Source organism: Xiphophorus couchianus, chromosome 21 (genome assembly GCF_001444195.1).
Source record: "Xiphophorus couchianus chromosome 21, X_couchianus-1.0, whole genome shotgun sequence".
Taxonomy (NCBI): domain Eukaryota; kingdom Metazoa; phylum Chordata; class Actinopteri; order Cyprinodontiformes; family Poeciliidae; genus Xiphophorus; species Xiphophorus couchianus.
This window is the reverse complement of record NC_040248.1, coordinates 6180186-6201062: the sequence shown is the minus strand read 5'-3', so window position 1 is coordinate 6201062 and position 20877 is coordinate 6180186. Positions and strand designations below refer to the sequence as shown.

Here is a 20877-nt window from a genome sequence, read left to right as displayed (position 1 = left end):
ACGAGACTCCTGGAACAATGGGGCTGTTTTCCTCTGGACGTGATCCAACATACAGCTTTCTAAACACATTTCTTACAGTCATTTATGATAAATTAAAGATAAAAAATAAAGAACCCCCCCCACACAATCTGAATTTATTATAACTGGGAAGCAGACATCAAACAAGCACTAAATTTGTTTCATCTTTAGATTTGTTTCATCCACTTCTTTCGCTCGTCTTTGATGGACGGCCTTCATTTCCATGACTAAACAAGCACCTGATCGGGTTTGAAACGGAGACTGGTCCACTTAATATTCACGGTGTTCTTTGAAACTAAAAGCTCAGTGAAAACTAAAGGAAGATGTGGGTGGAAAATTATCCTTTCAAATTAATGATAAACTATTTTTAAAACTAAACACGAAGAATTAAGAGAAATGCTCTGCATGTCGTTATTGACATGCATTTATTGGTGCTTTATTATGTTTATGTAAAGAAGAAGCTGTTTTTCCTAATCAACAGCAACTAGCACAGGTTATAAGAAGTATTAAGATCATAACTATGCAGATGATACACAGATCTACATCACAAAATCAGCAGATAACTGAACAGCCATCAATATCTACAATAACTCTTTGACAACAACATTTAATTTCCTTCTGGGATCAATAAAGTATTTTTGACACCAGTATTTAAAACACCAATAAATGTCTGCAACTTCTTAACTAAACAAAATAAATTCAAAGAATAAATAAATAAATGTTGACAATCTTCAGGTCTATAATATTGTCAACATCAAACCCTGCTACACGTCATGTGACGTAAGGTGTGGCTAATTGTGTGAAAGCTCTCAGCGGTATTCGCTGCTGGACTGCAGATTGCCCGATAGCTGAAGTGATCAAGCTGCCCGTGCAAATCATCCATCCTGCAAGGCCCTCTGGGCCGCCGATGGAGAGTCGGATTGACAGATGGATAGAAAACAGACGTTACACAGAGCGATAAAAACTTACGCCAGCTCTCAGTCGAGGCCGGAAACTCTCAGCAGCAGCAAATAAATGGAAATTTAACTTTAGAAAGCGGCTGAACTTCTGAGAGTTTGGGCTTAAAGTTTCTGTTTGAAGTTAATTTCACAAAGTAAGCCTGGAGGTTCTGGTTAACAAGAAAGAAAAGCACAAAAACTGATGACTAAAATGACTAAAATTCTCACAAAATGCAACTAAAAAGAGACAAAACTACTATGAAAAGAGTATTTTGCTTTTATGTCACATTTTTCAAAAATAACTTGAGTAGAGCCACCTTTGGTAGCAAGAAAAATCTGCAAAAAAGAAAATCTTCCCAAGGATTTTTGTACAGCTTCTCATGCAAATATCTTGGTACACTTGAAGACAAAAGTAACTTAGAAGTAACTTTTCAGAAAGACATAGAAGCTTGTTTTAAGTCAATAATTCTTAAAAATCAATAAAAAAAAAAGTACTAGTTCCACTGGCAAATTATTTCATTTCTAACATGGAAAAATGTCTTGTTATAAGGGGAACAATCTCCGAGTGGAACCGGTACTTTTTTAATTAATATTTTAAAATTATTGACTTAAAACAAGCTTCTATATAAGGATGAAACATTTTTTTCTAAGAAAGTTTTGCCTTATTTCAAGTGTACTAAGATATGTGCACTAGAAATTACACAAACAAAAAAACACTTTGTGTTTTTGCAGTGTGACTGAAGACGGGAAGGTTTGAGAGTCGTTAAGATTGTCGCTCCAATTCAGACAGAAAATGAATGCATGGATAATTAGTGTCAATGCATAAAGTAACGCTACTGGAATAAAATTCATTTAAATGTGTAAATGTGCAGTAATGGGTAAAAATAGACATTAAAACTGACATATTTTCCAAACTGACAGAAGAGACGATTGATTTTTCCGTGAAGAGTGTTTCTTAAGCCACACTTAGTGAATATTTTTGTGTACAAGAAGCATTGAAGCATAAAATCAACACTTTCAGCTCTCAGCACAGTGACTGACATCCTCTGTGTTTTTATTTCTCTTATACCTTTGGCATCTCCTGAAGACAGGCCCAAATTAGGGGTTATTATTGTTGCCAAGGCAACCTACAGGGTAATTTTCTGTAATTTTCCAAGAGAGAGATATCTATTGACAGCAGAGTCCATATAGCGTTGCAGTATAGAAAAAGAAAACACAGACAAACACAATAAGGGTGCCAAATTGTTGTCTGGAATATTCTGCTGCAGTATAAAAATGCTGTTGAGACAGATGCACCTCAACGAATTAGAATATTATTTAAAAACAGAGGTGGATAAGACTAGCCAAACATTTTACTCAAATAGAAGTAGCACTAACTCAACATCTTTTTACTCTAGTAAAAGAAAAAAGTAGCTTTCCAAGAAATTACTCAAGAGTAAAAAAGTATTTGGTTGAAAGGCAGCTCATGTACTGAGGAAAAGATCAGAAAATCTGATTTAATTTCCTGAAATGATGTCATCAAACAGACAAAATATAAAGTTATGTGCCATTTCTGGCATTTAAAAGAAAAATAAATAGAAAATAACATATTCAGGCAGAAGAAACTCTTTCAAATAATTTTTATATTGCAATATATAAAAATTATGCTTACTGTAATGTTTATATCAGAACAGGGTAATGTTCTTCCAGTGACAATATGCAGATTTTACTGTTTCTTATGAATTTCTAAAGATCAGAAAATATAAAGTAACATCAGAACAACAAAAACAAGAGGTCTGTAAGTGTGTCTGTGTCTCTCACAAGTAAAAAAATTTCAGTCAGATAAGAGTAGCAACAGTTCATAGTAATATTACTCAAGTATAAGTAAATAGTTACTATGTATTTATGTTTAAAAGTCAGACATATAGATCATTACATAAAGTTGGATGTATTTTAAGCATTAAATGTGTTAATTTTGATGATTATGGCTTACGGTCAATTAAAAACCACAAATTTAGCTTCTTTTTTGTCTCATAAAGGTGGAATTCAAGTGCTACACATCGCCCCTGTTTTTTATTTTTAAGCAGTTATGAAACACGACGGTGGGACATTGAACTGCTGCTGCTGCTGCAGTTACTCAGCAAGTTGTTGCTAGGCAACCAAAGAGCGAGTGAGTTAGTTGATTCCACCACCTCTCCCAAAATGCTGTGCAGTTCTGGAATATTCGATATATTCAATAAAATACTTGACATTTCTGTATTTTTACAGGCATTATGTAATATTTTAGTTTTTTGTATGTTTGCATTAGTTACATTATGGTCAGTTAGATTCTGTTTTTCCAATTGAATTTAACTTTATCGAGCTCTACCTACAATTTTTCATCACTAATATAGAGTTCTGCTTTAAGTATATTTTACAGTGTGTATTTGAGGACAGTTTGCATGTTTAAAGCTCAGATTAAACTGTGCACATTCACCCCCACTAAGCTCACTCTGGAAGATAAGCCTCCATAGACTGACAGAATTACTTTTTCTCTCTGTGAAATCTTCTGATTTCTTCCTTCGCTGCTTCTCTGTGTAAAATATTCCGCATGTAGGTTTAAAATGTTGTGTAAGCTGAGCTATTCGTGCTGAGTCATGTTGAGTTTTGTCCTCTCGACTGTAGATTTTCTTTTTATCCCTTTCAGCTCTGCAATGGCGGCTCTGTGACAGATTTGGCCAAAGGCATGCTGAAAAGAGGAGAGAGGATGGAGGAAGCCATTATTGCCTATATTTTGCATGAAGCTCTGAAGGTGAGGGTTGGTTTTAGCTTGCAAGAGGGGGAAGGGAAATTGGAAAATAGTCTAAATGGGGTAATTACACCAACAGGTGTTTAACAAAAAGAACAACAAGAAAAAGTTAACCTCTTGTATTCACAGGGCCTGCAGCACCTGCACATCAACAAAACCATCCACAGGGACGTGAAAGGCAACAACATCCTGCTGACAACGCACGGAGGGATAAAACTCGTGGACTTTGGTACGCAGAGAGAGAGATCCTTTAATGTTACGTCTCTTTCTGGCACTAATCCGCCCAAATCATGTTCTGGCTCTATTTAACGGAAGAAGGTCAAACCCATTACTGGGAGCTGCCTGCCAAATAAACGGCGACGCCAATTAGTTTCCTTGAGAGGCCGAAACAAAATTACACCAGCTCGCCAACGCGGCTGATGATTACACTTTTCATTACACCCTATCTTCACTATTGTTCCCCAGACAGCAAAGGGCAGCGCTGCTATTCTTCCCCTGCTTTCACTCATTTGCTTTTTTGGCTTTCTTAACCAAATGAGGCAACCAAAGTGAAGGGCTCATGATAGGCAAAGTGATTCTGACAATTTACAGCAGATTACTCATTCCGAGTTTTCTTCAGGCGCTGGAAGGGGAAAATAAAAACAGCTGCCTGTTTTCATTACAAATAAACTCCACCCCACCTCCTCCCTCAACTTGTGTGTAGGTTTGCATTTTGTCTGCTAATTGTGGGCCTTCTCTTAAAAGCCTTTTCTTGTAGCTCAGAGGGTGCAGCTCTTATATGAAGAGGAGCGGAGTGGAGGGGGCTTTAATGGAATCGCTAATGCGCAGCAAGTCCATCGCAGCTTTCTGCTTCCACTGTTTACTGCAAATGTTTTCAACAATGCAACATCCAGGGAAATAGCCAATGTTAAATTGCTGATATTTTATTAAAGTTGACCTATTATATTACATTTAATTCTGTTTTGATATTTGACATTTTGAATGAGCTGTTTTAGGGCCTCTTTTCACTTTAAATCCAAGTAAGCTGCTGCTGGCCACGAGCCCAATTAAATGTTTACGCTCACATGTGAAAGTGGCTGCAAACAGATGCACAATTATACAGCAGTACATCTTTGAAAAGCAGAGGTTGAGCCCCCTGCACAACCAACAAGAATGCAGCAAGAGGCTTCTGGATGGTAAGTAAACTGTAAAACACTTGTCTTTTCCAGCAGCCGTTGTACAGTGAACACAGCAGTAAACCCAGCTGGTCGAGCTGAGATTTGGTTGCTAGGTAACGGGGCTGGGCTCGGCTGGGGTTGCTAGGTAACGGCGCAGTAACTTTAGTTTGTGACTCAACATTTGGAAGGTTTCTGAAACAGCTCATTCTCCAAATGCCAAATACATTCACTTTTTGGCGAACAAAAATCCGGCTAGGTGGTTTTATTAAACACTGGAGGTGTTTTTAAAAGCAGCTGAGCAGAAAAGGTTAAGCACATCTGTGGTCAGAAAGAAAGAAGCACTATTTCTAATTTATATTTCATTTATATATATTTTTTATATATTTTAATTTATATGTTTTAACAAGCAATTGAGCCATATCCATAAAAATACTGTCTCAAAACACTTTTTTCAAGTTGAAGCTAACGTAGAGTTGTATTCTGTACCACAAATGGGAAGTTGTAATTGACTGTAGCATATTTGAAAGCAAGCACATCATGCAAAGCTTAGTAATTGAGGGTAAAATGCAAATAATAGTCAGTGACCCAAAGGCAAGCCCTGATGATGAAAAGGATTTTGTCCCGAAGCATTTGAAAGCTAAATGAGTTAAACTTTTTCTTGCTCTACATCTTCAATCTTCAGTGTATCATTGCAATAAAAGCTTTCTGTTCAAGCTTTGCCGTCATACATCACATGATTTAGGTAAGAGATGCTGTGGTGCCACCATTTTAGTCTGCAGGAAGCGGAGGGCATTCTGGGTAAATACAACAAAGCAAACGCGATAGCCTCGTACAAGTGGGAGAAATGGCTCACGGTCTTTTACCAAAGACAAAAGAGAAATCCTACAACCACTAAAACCTGTCGCTACCCCAATTTTGCTTACATTTTGTGAAGAAGGAAGTTGCGCTTATGTCTTCTTCTGAGTTTTTTTTTTTTGTCGTTTCCTCCTGTGGTTCTTGTTGCAGCGCCTCCAGAGGTGAGGAGGGGGACAGATTTCGTACAGGTTGAGTCTTGAGAGAGAAAGATGGAGCGGTTTGGATAATAATGCTGATGTGTGACTCGGTGATTCAAAGCGACTGGCGGTTTACTCCACGCTGCGTCGTGCTGCTGGGATTAATGTGGGTTTTTTCTCATGTGGCGGATGAGGAGATAAAGCCCCTGTTGTGACTCATCACCAACGGAGACAAAATGGCAAAGAGACGGACCCAAAAAAAGAGCAGCAGAAGAATGAGTGGAGATCTTTGCTCATGAATATTTTAATTGTCAGGGTTATCTCTGTGATGGTTATTAAGTGGGGCCCACTTCTGGCTAATGCCAGGAAAAAAGAGGCAATATCAATATGAGTTGTTTACTTACTTATTCTAGATGTTCAGTTTGTCTTGACTCATGTTGGGTGATTCTTAAGTCTGGAGATTTTTGGGGGGGAGTATTTTAACACTACAACGTCGCCTGGCTCTTTGTGTGTCAGCTTTGTGCTGCAGATGATTATAATCCTCTTTGATGTTTTTCGTTCTAGTGTTTTCTCTCCATCCTGTGCTGCCACAGCGATTCAGCAGCTGCTCAAAGTTGGGTTTTACAGGCGCTTTCTGCTGCGACAGGAGCCTTTATAGACATCATCTTTGTTTCTGGGTTAGAATAGAAAACATCTATTCTTGTTTAATCTTAGTTACACATTTAACCATCTGGATAATTGTTTTCCTTAAAGCCACTTTATTTTAGAATAACACTCAGAGTTTATACGCAGAAAAATCTGGAACTTCCTGATTTCAGTGTTTTCCAGGTCTGGAAGAAACAAAACGTCGGAAGATGAAAATATGAGAAAGAAAGAAAAATAAAGTATGGGGGAAAAAAAGAAGTGATTAAAGATGTAAAAATTTCTAACTCAATAAAATCTGTGTAATAATTTTTTTTTAAGAAGAAAGAAACAACTAACAAGTAGGACAAGAGCAAACACTTGCACACATACCCAAAAACAAAAATAATAAGCTTACCACTAATTTTCTGTTTGAAAAGGAGTATTAAGAAGTGACCTCTTATATAATCCTTTGAAATATATCACTTTCTCCCTTCGTAATTATCAGAAATGTATAGTTAAAAACAATTAATCGAAATGAATGCATTAAGGTCCCAGCTCTGATATAAACAAAACACTCAGCTACAAATTATCTTGTCCGGTCTCCAGCTACCAAGGCTTGTTACATTTGAATTATATTCAAATGTTGTTCTTGAGATGTCCAGCAAAGTCTGGCGCAGTCACACGAGGATTTGTAATTCAAAGTGATGTATTATTTTACTGCTTCTATCTGCATGTACAGTATGTGTATCACAGAAAAGATCTAAAAATTCCTTACATGGTTTGGAATTTGAGCAGCATGCTTCTGTTTTTTTGTTGAAATTTTGACAAATCATCACCTTTAGCAACAGATTTGATCTTTGTAAGAAACCAAAACACAATGAATAGATATTTATCAATATGAATATGCCAAATTTAGCCAAAGAAGCTAATTTTTATCTGTAGCTTCCTGGAAGGAATTTAAAAGAACTACATTACGATTTACAGTAAACATTTATAATGAAAAATCAAAACAAGTTACATTGGTAGGGAAAAAACATTTTAAAATAGAGAGATGTAATAGTTTTGCACCTGTCTATTATTACCTCCATTGAGCCTTGAGGCTAAGCTAACTGAAGTGTGTATTATTTTTCCTTGCAGGTGTTTCAGCCCAGCTGACAAATACCCGTCTGAGGAGGAACACTTCGGTAGGAACCCCCTTCTGGATGGCCCCTGAGGTACATGAAAACGGCCCCATAAAAGCTCCCCAGCCTCGTGTTTTTCCACTACATTAGCCTGGAGGAGATCCCAGTGGGCAGTTCAGTTCATAATGATCCAAGAGATAACGCCGTGAAACACAATGTGCAGGAAAAATGGCAGCCTCCATCACTCATGTCCCATCATGCCCCACTGCCCCCAAACTACAAGCAGCCGTTGGACAGAAATGATCACATTTAAAAGAGGCCATTTTCTGTCATTACTTTGATGTCAGTTTTTCTTTTTTATAGCCGACTGATATAGATTTTATTATTGAATCATTTCAATTCAGCTTACTGTCTTTCTTGATTGTTACACATAAAGGAAGCCAATTTCTTTATGGTCATATTTTTCGTTTGTAGACAAATATGCAAACATATAAATTATTAAACAGGATTTGTAATTAAATCTCACCTGGAATCCCAGTTAACTAGTATTTTAATATGTTTAATATGATAAAATACTACTATTTGTAAAGTGAACCAAATTCGGCTTTGGTTAAAATAATTTAATTTCTCCGTTGACAAAGGAGAAACAATTAACATAAATAAATATATAATCCAGTTAACCTTTTAGACTTCATGCTGAAGTGTTAGTGAAAATGCTAATTTTTGTCTTATTTCTTGGACACCTAAAGTTATAACATATTAATCTAGAACAAAGAACTGTAAAGGTCAGTGTATCATTCATTATTTTCATTTTTAATTGACAACCATAAATTAAAACATAAAAAAATTTAATTGGTTAACCCCCCCCACCCCCCCAAAATAATGTCTTTCATATTTTCAATTTTATTCTCAGGTTAAAAATTCAAAATAATAAAACAGGCACAGATTAGAATTTTATTTAATCTTCATTTACGTCACTATTGAGATTAAGAGTGCATTCTGGGTAAATACAACCAAAACAAACGCTCAAATTTAACGATAGCAGGAGAAATGTCTTGTGACCTTTACTAAACACACTAAAATCTGATGCTTTGCCATTTTTTTTACATTTTGTAAAGAAGAAAGTTGCGCTCTTCAAAGGTTTTCATGTTGTTTCCTTCAGTGGTTCTTGGTGCAGCGCCCCCACAGGCGAGGAGGGGAACAGGTGTTTCAAAGAGTTAGGTTTGTTTCACAGTGCAGTGTGGAAGCAAAGTGCAGCAGCTGGAAATGTAACAAATAATCGTACCTAGTCTACCAGACTATTGGGAAAGCATCCTGGCAGGAATAGTGCTTAGTTTTTGAGCTTAATAAAAATAATTTAAGGTAAGGCAAGGTGTTTTTATTTTTATTTATTTAGCATCAAGGCAGTTCAAAGTGCTTTACATGAATTGAAAGGAAATACAAACAAAACAACAAAATCAAAGGAAAGACCAAAAGGTTAAAGAGGTATAAAGCTAAATACTGGTTCTCCATGTCTGATTCTTATTTTGGGTTGTTGCTAAGTAATCCACAATTTATACACTAACATAAGTTTCTCTGGCTTGCTCTGATATTGTAAATGTTGGTCTAAAGTAATGAGAACTCCACAATTTCTAAGAGTAATAATAAACAGGCTGATGAAATGACAACATCAGACCAGTGAGAGAATTTAAGCTGTGCATTATTCATTTATTCACCTGAATAATGTTAAAAATTAGACACTCAAAGCACTTTTCACTTTTCACAGGATGCAAGAAAGAAATTAGTTTAGAAACTCACTTAAAATCATTGCTTTATAGAATTAATTTAGGTTACTTTATTTGTTATTCCTCTTTTGATAATATTTTTGAACATAATTACTGGTGAGCTCTGTGCCGACAACATTTATGAAAGAGTCTAGGGCTTCAGAAACAGAAGATCCACCTTTAAAGCAAATCTTGAGACTTTTTACTTTAAATATCATTGAACTGAATTCACAGCACCTCTAAACCTCAAAGATAGACGCGACAAGTAACCAACCATAACTACAATTAACCCCAAAAATACATCGGAAGAGAAATTTGCAACCTCTGCTGGGTAGAATTAAACTTCCCAGCCACATTTTGTAACCAATGTATTTAAACCAACGTCTGTTTGGAAACTGTTGCCTGAAACTCTCAAATCAAAGGAACATTTTACATACAGTTTGCATGCAGTGCAAACCAGGCATTGGACCACAGGTGGTGTGACGCAAGAAGTCTGGGTCCAAGGATTTTAATTCACTTTGCATGTTTATAGACAAAATTCTGAGAAAGAGCCTTGCTTGTTGCTCCGTCTGACATCAAACAATGCTTTACTGACTGATTTAGGTCTGAAGAAGATTTAACTGATTTAGTTTCAGGGTAAGTTTAATATTTTTGGTCAGATTTGTAATTTTTTTTACATTTAATACCATTTAAATTTAAATTTCTCTTTGCTAGTTAATGATCTTGGAAATTGACTTTGTTGTTATTTTCTTTAACAAATTCTGGGAGGAAATTTGATAAATTTGTACTTGTGCGTCTCCCTGGTAATATAGCAATGATTTCTTTGCTTATATCATCTGTGGACATAGTTTAATACCCGTTGAGAACAGAGAACACAAATTGTATTGATGTCAGGCATTTTGCAATAATAGCAGTGTGTGGGTGGGTGTGTGGGTGTGTGTGTGTGTGTGTGTGTGTGCTCGCATGCCTCCCACTCAGATGATTCATGTTTTTGACTGGGTACCATGTTACCCCCAGGCCAAATATGATTGACTGGAGGAGTGTGTGGCTCTGCATGTGTTCACTTCGCTGAGAACATGATGTTAAGTAGTTGCTTTTGAGCAGCATCTGATGTTACTTAGATTAGAAAATATATTTCACTGCAAGACACATAACTATACAAAAGTTTAAATCATCATATTTTATACATTACTTCCAAAAATCCAAAGTTTCATGTTATATTGTTATCTTTTTATGGAAATGTTTAAATATTTTTTGTAGCAGATCTTTCTACCTCCTGTGAATTTTTTATTTTTATTTAAATACAATCAAAATCTAAACATGTTCTTTTTTAATGAGAAATGTCGTAACAGTGAAACTGTAACACCTTGCAGGATATTTATAAAAGAATCAGCCACATGCCTTTCTTAAAGGGGCATTAGTGTGAATTTTACAGGTACATTGGGACATTTTATAGCACAATCACGTTACCCTCAGTTGCTATGAAAATGCTGTACATATCAAAAACAACTTAACTTTGCATTATTGACCTCTTGCAACTACGTCAATTAGTCACACGAGGCGCCATGATGGAAGTCGGAAGTAAGGGACGGGAATATTGATCAGAGTGACTAAGTTTATTTTCCTGAGTTGTTTTGCCAATATATTCATGACTTCTGCTTGTAGTAGTTGAGCTAATTTGTTTGTAGACATAACACTCCTAGTTGGGGCTCATAGCTAAGCTAGCTTAGCTTAGAAACTGACCCATACTTCCTCCCTTCTGGCCTGTTGATCAAATTTGCCTAAATTCACACCACATGACATAAACAGCGTTTCCCTCAAAGTACTATTAAAGACATACAAAAGACGAGATGATAACCAGTTTTTCCATACATGCTAGGCTATCTGACGGTGCAACTTATTTCCATGGTTACTAACGGTTAGACTCGTACCTTTCCCATAATGCGATATTTGATTGCACCTTACCGGTCATACTTACTTATAATGTATATAATTGTTAATCTTTTTACTATCCATCGGCATCGTATTTTTCCTCATTAAGTTATACAATAACATGACCAGTTTGGTTTGTATCCTTGTTTTTTAAAATACAATCAGCAAAATAAAAGCAATGTCAGGCTACCAGCTCTCTGTTTTTTGACGATATTTACAGGAATGCATGGATTGTTTTGACGTCCGTCAGCTGAGTGATTTGTTTATACTGGATTCGAAAGAGCAGGACGTCACTAGCTATATCTGATGCCTTGAAATTGGCCTCTGTCTTTTTTAAGAAGCTCCTGCTCTTTCCGACACTTTAGTATGATATCACAGCAATGTGCTAGGTAACACATTGGGCTTTGCTGGGGTTGCTAGGTAACACACTGAGTTTTGCTGGGGTTGCTAGGTAACACATTGGGCTTTGCTGGGTTTGCTAGGTAACACACTGGGCTTTGCTGGCGTTGCTAGGTAACAGACTGGGCTTTAGTGGGGTTGCTAGGTAACACATTGAGCTTTGCTGGGATTGCTAGGTAATGGACTGGGCTTTGCTTCGGTTGCTAGGTAATAGACTGGGCTTTGCTGGGGTTGCTAGGTAACAGACTGGTCTTCGCTGGTGTTGCTAGGTAACGGTGCACTGCCTTTTGTTTGTGACGTAACAATCCGTAGGTTTTTGAAACGGTTCATTTTCCAGACACCACAAAACATTAAGTTATTGCCAAAAAATGACCGGGTGTATTTTTTTCAAGTGCTTGGACTGTTTTTAGAAGGAGTAAAAACCCAAATGGAAGTACAAAAATTAAAGTACAAAATGTGAATTTTGCATTATAATTCCTCTTTAAATACACCAACACAAGTGGCAGGATAAGAAACAGTGCAACAGTGGCTTTAAAAAGGAAATAGATTCTATTTTACACCTATTTTATACAGTTCTGCCCCCTGCTCTTTCTCTACAGGTTATAGCCTGTGAACAGCAGCTGGACTCGACCTACGACGCTCGCTGTGATGTCTGGTCTCTGGGCATCACAGCTATAGAGCTGGGAGATGGAGATCCTCCTTTGTCTGACCTCCACCCGATGAGAGCCCTTTTTAAAATACCCAGGTAAGCCTCCACTAATAAATATTACCAGCAAGCTGACTGAAAAGTAAGAAAAAGTCAAATATTTATGTTAGTTTGAATAAAACAAAAAAAAGAAGTGAAATCTAATTCGATTACTAGTGTCCAATGTGCAGCCTGTGGGGCACAATTCAAGAATAATAGGAATGGACCTTACCACAGGGGCTGCTTTTCATTGGCTGATGCCCATTCTACATAGTAGCGCGGCTACCACGTGCGTGGCCGTCTCACAAACACCCGCTTCCCGTTAGCTAAGTACAGCATAATGGCAGTACTGATACAACTTCTACACCTTGAAGCCTGTCTGCTACACAGTCTTACGTTAGCTAAACAGATCAATATACAATGTGTCTGTATCTGACACACACTAAAGATTTTATTTTAGCAGAAAAGGCTTTGGACTAAACTGTTAACTCGTGTTAGCCACGCTAGCACCAAGTACAGTGTATCAGGCCTAGGCACACTCAAACATTTGCCAACAAACCACAGGAATCACCCACTGATTTCAAAAGTAACCTACAAAACGATGAATGCCCGACTTACCCAGCCTTGCAAGAACAATAGGCATCAGTGCTCTTGTCCACAGCTATATTAATGTAGAGGGTGTGTGGATCTTCCGTTTTCCTCATCGAGCGAAAGCATTTTGCTGTGACGTGCACAATGTTGGAGGCATCGCGTGGCTCAAACACCTTGATCTCATCCAAAAAAGATGACATGAACTTGTCAGTTCCTCTGTCCATTGTAGTAGCTGATATATTGTGAAAATTCTGTAGAAATGATGCACTAATCGAGTCAGAAATACACTGCAAAGAATCAGTCGAAGTGGAAGACGCCATGTTTACATTCTGATTCCATTCAGTCACTGGAGGAATGTTTTCATCATTTTTATTTATTCTGAAGGTGAAACTTAATTGTTTATCACCAATGAATTTGGTGTGAGACCTACATAAGCATTTACCCTCGATGTCACTCTGTGTGCTCTGTCTGTCCCTGATCTGACACACACACACACACACACACCCCTCCACACGCACACACACGGTCCCAGTGAAGAAGTGCTTGCCGTGGGGGTCGTTCTCCACCGGAGACGTCACACGAGCCTCTCTGAATCTGTGCGACTGCTGCAGCCAGAGCTCCAGGCTCATTGTTCGCACTCCTTACCTCCCTTCTTTCACAGCTGCTGGTTTAGTCGGCAGGCAGACTTAGAAAGAGAGACGCTGCGGGCTTTAACTGAACCACTGTCTTATTTTATTTAGATAACACAAGTATAAGATCACTGAGGTCAGCTTCCCCATACCCATGTTGCAAATCATAATTATTATCTCTTTCAAACCTTATATTTTACATTTATGTTCAATTTGAAACAAATTATTTGTAAAAACACTTTTAGAAGAGTTTTTAAAAATCTTTTTTTTTTTTTTTTGCATCCATGTACCTGAATGTGCTAACTGCTAACTATTATTTTCTGCTTTACAAAACCACAACAAAACATTGTTTGTTTATGTTTTATTTTACATCCATCTTGCTTTTGTTCTGACTACATTTCCGTTAAACTTCAATATCCATTTAAAAAGATCATTAATGAGAGGAAATGGTAAACTGCATTGAAGAAAACATTGTTTTGGAGAATCTTCCACCTGGCCCTACTTTAGCCATGCAGAACAGCACGGCATTCTGGGAGATGTAGGCAGAGGAAAGACTTTATCTGCTCAACCTTGTTGGAATCAATTAACTGGCTCACTCTTGGGTTACCTAGCAACTCACTCACTCTCTGGTTACCTAGCAACAACCTGTTGAGTTACTGGCGCAGCAGCAGTTTAAGGTTTTTTTGAAACTTCTTAAAAATAAGAAACAACGGTGTGGAGTGAAATCTGTGGATAAAACAGAAACGTCACACCAAGATTTTGGTAGTATTTCAGATATTTCAATAATCAATAATTATTTGTATCAATGTTTATTTCGTGATGCGTCTTTCAGACAAATCTGGAGTCATTTCTATATGCCACTCTGTTTGTCTTTTGGATAACAAAACACTCTTTAATAGTCCCTACATTCGCTGAACACAGTCCAGATACATCTGCCATCTATATTTGCTGTTTTGTGTGATAAACAGGAGATGTATGTCTGCTCACTAGAGCAATTTATTGCTGCTGTTAGTAAAGCCGGCTGCATTAGCACTGTGCCAGAGACCCTCTTGTAAAAAGGTACTTAAAGCAGAAGGAGGAATTATAGTGAGTCATTTGACTGCTGTGGAGTCTTTTTAAGCAGAAGTGCTCGGTCTGTCTATTTAACAAGTTTTTTTTTTCTCCAGTAGAGGCTTTTATGGAAATCTGCACAGAAAAAAAATTGTTTTTATATAATAAATTAGCCGTATCTCTGCCACCCAAACACTTTTGCTTCTGTTCACCTAAAAAAATAAAAAACAGTCCTTGATGTTCTCAGTGACAAATTGTTTCAGTGTTGAGATTTCTCTCCATCATTCCTCTGGGTTCCTTTGTTCTCCTCCCGCGTTAATCCCATCTTATCTTTCTGCTCATCTTTTCCATTTCTTCCTTCAACAGAAATCCTCCGCCTACTCTCCACCAAATCGAGCTCTGGTCAGATGACTTTAATGACTTTATCTGCAAGTGAGTGTGGCTGAAAGTCTCTCTGCTCCGGTTGGGACTGAGATGTTTACGCTGACTGGGAATATGATGCTCTGCCTTTGTTCTCCTGCGTCGCAGATGTCTGATAAAGGACTTTGAGCTGAGGCCCAACGTGTTGGACCTGCTGCAGCATGTGTACATCAAGCAGACCGTCGGCAGGGAGAAAATCCTGCAGAAGCAACTGATTGAACTCATTGACCTCAATCAGCAAATTGGACTGATTGAAAAAACAAGGTATTGTACCCACAAGGAAAATGTACAGAAAAGGATTAGGGCCACCAAAAAATGGTAAAAAAAAAAAAAAAAAAAAATTCAGATTTTTCTTTTCTTTTTTTGAAGAATTAAAATATTTTCTTCCTCAAAATTCTGAATTTTTACTCAGAATTCAGACTTTCTTTCTCAAAGTTGTAAATTTTTACCTGGACACTGTCTTTAATCTCAAAATTCTGACTTTTTTCTTAAAATTCTGAATTTTTACTCAGAATTCAGACTTTCTTTCAAAAATTTCAGAATTTTTACTTTCATACTGAAATTAATCTAAAAATTCTGACATTTTTCTAAGAATTCTGTTTTTCTTTTCCTCAGAATTCTGGATTTTGACCTGTTTCTAAAAATTCTAACTTTTTTCTCAGTATTCTTTGTAAATTTTTGTCAAAAGTCAAATAAATAATCAAACACTCTAAGGTGTTTGTACGCTGGCGTCAAAGGCCCATTGATGATAGAAAAAAGGGAGTAAATTTACATCTTAAAAACTCACAAATTTTGAGATTAGTTTCAGAATTTTTCTAGAAAAGCAGAGAATTTTCGGAGTTCCGAAAGTCAGAAATTTTGTCGGTGATATTTGACTTTATCCGAGTTTTTCTAGAATATTTCTGACATCTCAAAAGGAGGAGTTTTTTCTTGCAAATTTTTGACTTTTGGAGCTTTTAAAAAAGGTTTTGAAATCTCAGAAAATTAGAAAAAATATCTAAATTTCTGAGTTTGAAAAGTTGAATATTTGGGGGGAAAACTCAGAAATTTTTATATTAATCTAAGAAATTTTGTAAAAAAAAAAATTAGTGGGAAAATTTTCAACCTTTGGAGTTTAAAAATGTTCAAGCTTTTTCTAGAAAATTGTCTAGAAAAGTGTTTTGCAGAAATTTACTCTTTTTTTCTATCTACAATGGCTCTAATCAATCAATCAATCAAATTTTATTTGTATAGCACATTTCAACAGCAAGGCATTTCAAAGTGCTTTACATCATATCACAGAAACACAATGCAACATAAAATCAACAATCAAAAAATCACCGACAATTATTAAACAATCATAATCAATGCATATGAGAGATAGAAGCTCATTCAAGTCAGTAAAGAAATTTTCCACGTATGTTGGAGTTTTGTATAAAGTTAGTGTCAAAGTTTGTTTGTGGCCTTTAACCTCAATCCAAGATACTCAAAAGAGGTGAAGTGACCCAAGGAAATTTTACTACTATTTACGGTATTCTTAAATATTGAAGCCACGCCTCCTCTTTTTTTATGTTTTCTATTCTCACTTAAGAATTTGCTGTTAGGACTTGCTAATTCAATTAGTACGATTGGTTCATTATTGGTCATTCAACCATGTTTCTATCAGAAACATGGTTGAATGACAGAGTGTTTTTCATCTCCCCATTGAGGTGATGGAATTGGACCACTGAGAAATAACTTCATTTTTAATTTTCCCATAGTTTTCAGAAGAATATTAAAGTCCTTTTTCAGAATCTCAGATTTCTGCTTTGCCACATCGTTGGCTCCAACATGCACAACTAAAGTCTCAATATCTGGCTGATCAGCGGTTAGAGAGAGAACTTTACGAGTTAAATCAGATACAGTGTCACCAGGAAAAGAAATCACTCTCGTTTTCATGGGATTGCACACATGACTGATTCCATTTACTGCCTCATCTCCAACAATAAGCACTTTTGGCATACCTTTCGTTTTCCTGGTAGCCGCTTTGTCTTTAGGGGGTGGATGTGATGGTCTTGCCTCATTGTTAGTGTTTGAAGGTGAGGTTTCACTCAGAGGCTCAGGCTGGAGTACAGAAAATCTGTTTTTCAGTGGGATTCCCACAGAGTCAGAATGTTTTGAGGCCCGGGCTGGTCGCTCTGTCCTTGGGAGCGGGGTCGGTGGAACCGTTTTGGTTGCAGCTGCTTGTTTGTTTTTCTTTGGTGGAGCAGGTGTTGAGGTTGAAGGTGGGTTTCGGCTCAGAGCCGGCCACGCTGATTCGTCCAGGTGAGGGGTTCTCCCTGTCAGTCGCCTCATCGGATCTGCGGTGAGACTTTTGCTTCGGCTTGGCACCCAGAGCGTTCCAGGGTGAGCTGCTTGATGCGAGGCGTACAACCTCTCCGTTGATTTGAAGAAGAGTTGTCTCATTTCCACAGGTAGCGTTGATTTCAAAGTTCACCTCCAGCAGTTTGATCTTCATTTCTATAGACTGAAGTCGTTGTATAATACTGCTAATGTCCTTGGGGTCGGCCGGAGGCATTTTGTCCTGGTTCAACTTGGAGATGAAGAAAAGTAAGGTAAAAATAAAAGTAAGAAAATCCCCCAGTCCTTAGGTTTGAAGTAATCCAGTTATGATGTCGAAAATGTAAATATAACTGTAAAAACTGTCACTTTAAAAATAACTCACAGGCAAAGTTATCAGTAAGGACGAGAGAGAGCAGGATAAGCTGTTCCTCCTTCAGCTGCCACAGCAAAAGGAGTCGTATGTCAATCCTATTGTTAGTTTATGTAAATATGACATAATTGTTTCTTCCTGGTTATAGGATGTGCACATCTGCACTTTATCCTGTCCCAAAGTTACTTGGTAAATTTGAGTTTTAAGATTAGATTTAAACAATTTTAAACAATTCTGATTTTGAGAAAAAGTCAGAATTCTCTTTTTTTAAGTTTTTTCAGTGGCCCTAATCTTTTTCTGTGTTTTCTTGTGTTCCTGTCCCTGCATCCCACATTTCCACCCTAAAATGCCTCATATTTCCTGTAAACCCTGTGAGAAAGACTAACCTCCCCCTTTATGCCAGTCAGTTTTAAGTGGCGCTCTGCAGCTTAGCCTTTGCAGGCTGCATAATCCAAATTAACCTCCTTTCTGGATGTTTTACAAGCCCTGTCGCCCCCAAACAAACATCATCTCCATCCTGCCGCTGCATCAGTGGAGGTGCAACATGTCGGTCTGTTCCTGTATGATCATGAAATGTTAATCCTGTTTCTTTCATTTAAGCCATCATGGAAAGACAGACAGAAGTACAGACAGTAATGACAGGTAATGGATGTATTTGTGGCCTCCTATAAGCCACAGTAGGAGCTTTATGGTTCAATTAGGTGTGATTGTGTGTTTATATTAACCAGATCAATTAAGTTTCAGATGTAGATTGTTTATGTAGTCCCTTTTATTGTAGAAATTGAGTCAATTTGCTGTCATTTTTTCTAGTTTTCTAGTCTGTATAAACAGCAAAAACAGATTAGTTTTAAAATATCAATAAAATTCCTTATTAATCTTAAATAATCAGCATTTCAACATGCATTTCCTTAAAAATGTTTTATTCTGTTGGGGTTTTAAGTGAAACATAATAAAGTATAACTTTGAAGGAGAGGAAAATGAAGCTTGATTTTCAATTTTCTCAAACTTTGATTTAAACCTTTTTTTATTATTATTATTATCTGAAATCCATATATATTTTTACTGATTTCCCAAGTATTCAAGGTAGTATTTTTGAACAATTTTCAGTAAAATTTGAAATATTTGCATTTGATGTGAATTGTATTCTAGGCATGAACGTATTCACACAAAGAAAGGAAGCCACATGAAGACGCAAGCCGACACAGATGAGGTGGACGACCTTGCCACCCTGGAGGTTCTGGACGAGGTGAGAAACAAAACACTGGACTATTCAACTGTACAGAGAATATTTAACAACTTTCATGAAACAGGTGAGACAGTCACTGATCTATTAGACCGACGCAGGTCGTCTCTACACTTCAAAACAGAATTAGGGCCTCTAAAAATGACTTTTTTTCCTCAGAATTTTAACATTTTAATCTCGGAATTCCGACTTTAATCTCAAAATTGGGACTTTAATCCCAAAATTCTCATTTTAATTTCACAATTCTGACTCCAATTTCAAAATCCTGATTTAAATCTCAAAATTCAGGCCTTAAATTCAGAATTTTAAATTTAACATCAATATTTTGTGTTTAAGCTCAAAATTCTTGCTTTTTTCCTCAGAGTCCTGGTTGTAATCTAATAAATCTGATTTTAATCCCAAATTTATGGCTTTAATCTCAGAATTTTTCTTTAATCTCAGAATTGTGACTTTAACATCAAAATTCTCCCTTTAATCTCGGAGTTCCGGCTGTAATCTCATAATTCTGTCTTTAATCCCAAAGTTCCGGCTGTAATCTCATAATTCTGCCTTTAATTCCAGATTTCAGGCTGTAATCTCATAATTCTGCCTTTGATCTCAGAAGTAATCCCAGGATAAGGTTCTGCTTCTTCTGGAGTCTTTAATATAGAAAAGTATCTGGGAGGAACCAAAACTTACTTTCTGTAAGAACATGTTGAATTCAAGACATTTTTTTAAAATATTGTCCGTTGAAGTCAGAAAAACATTTTTCAGTGTCCTAATCCTGTTGCGAATAAACAAACTCAACTCAATCTGTAAGGCTGCTGTGAAACTACTTTTCTCTCAGAAACTGTAAACTGCAGATTTATATTATATTAACTATTTGTAGTTATGCCAATATTATTGTTTTTTGTTGTTGTTGCTGAGTAATTTATCAAATCTGGTTGCTGCATTGACGTCTCAAATGATGCAATCAGCTTCAGTTGCCAGCGGATATTTTCCTCCATCCATCAAACTCGGAAGCTCAGCTGTTGCAGATGAACCTGGAAGCGTTTCGACATCAGTATTGATCACCACTTCATGAAAATAATACGCTGACACAGCAGCGGCTTTGACTTGCTGGGGATTATGGGAAATATTTTATGCTAACGCCCTGATGAACACTGAGGAAGAAGTTTAATTTTTTCTTTATGTTTCTGTTTTTTGGGGTCAGAATACGGTCACAGAGCATCTGCAGAGCCGCTACACCAGAGACCAGATTTACACGTATGTTGGTGACATCCTGATTGCTGTCAATCCTTTCCATGACATGGAGATTTACTCTCCTCAGGTCAGTGGAGAACCATTACATTCATTTTATTTATTCTTTCTAAGCACTTTTTGTTTTTCAAAACTCTTTTAAAATCTCTGCTTTTCCTTTTGTGGTGCCATTCTGACTATTCTTTACCATAATATATGCCAGGGGTGTCCATTAGGACATTTGTGGCCCTGGGGCTGGATTTTTTCTGGCCCCCAACTGCAGTTCAGGAATGATACAAATTTTTTTATTTTAAGTCAGGGTAAAATTATTACTAATATAATAGTAATAATTCTTGCAATAAAAAATATTAAATACAACACAAAGAATTTGTTTTTTCAATAAGTAGAACCACGTCTATCCAGAGACTTTTACTGCAACCAAATCAACTTTTTATTTAATTTAATACACTCAGCTAAATATAGCAAACACTTTTTAAAAATCTTGTTTTTACAACTTGGAATAAATTTGTTTATCTGATACTAAGGAAAAATTCAAACTCTGCAAAATCTTACTTAAGTGTTGGATTTATGATAAATAACATCCTGCAAAAAAATAGAAATATCTGGTTACTTTATTTGCTTGAGTTTTTTATTTTTAT

At 36.8% G+C, this 20877-nt stretch overlaps 1 protein-coding gene across 3 annotated transcripts in view; it reads left to right on the top strand.

The window, feature by feature from the left end:
• Nucleotides 1-20877, top strand: part of myo3a (myosin IIIA) — a 69175-nt gene that overhangs the window by 17425 nt on the left and 30873 nt on the right. For 2 of the 3 annotated variants that reach the window (XM_028005869.1, XM_028005868.1), the window contains exons 4-12: nt 3622-3726; nt 3853-3952; nt 7634-7710; nt 12311-12456; nt 15033-15098; nt 15195-15350; nt 18358-18399; nt 18907-19003; nt 20193-20309. In XM_028005869.1, coding sequence (XP_027861670.1) covers nt 3622-3726; nt 3853-3952; nt 7634-7710; nt 12311-12456; nt 15033-15098; nt 15195-15350; nt 18358-18399; nt 18907-19003; nt 20193-20309 — 906 coding nt within the window. The remainder of the gene's footprint in view (nt 1-3621; nt 3727-3852; nt 3953-7633; nt 7711-12310; nt 12457-15032; nt 15099-15194; nt 15351-18357; nt 18400-18906; nt 19004-20192; nt 20310-20877) is intronic. The other variant, XM_028005870.1, reaches the window with a different exon arrangement.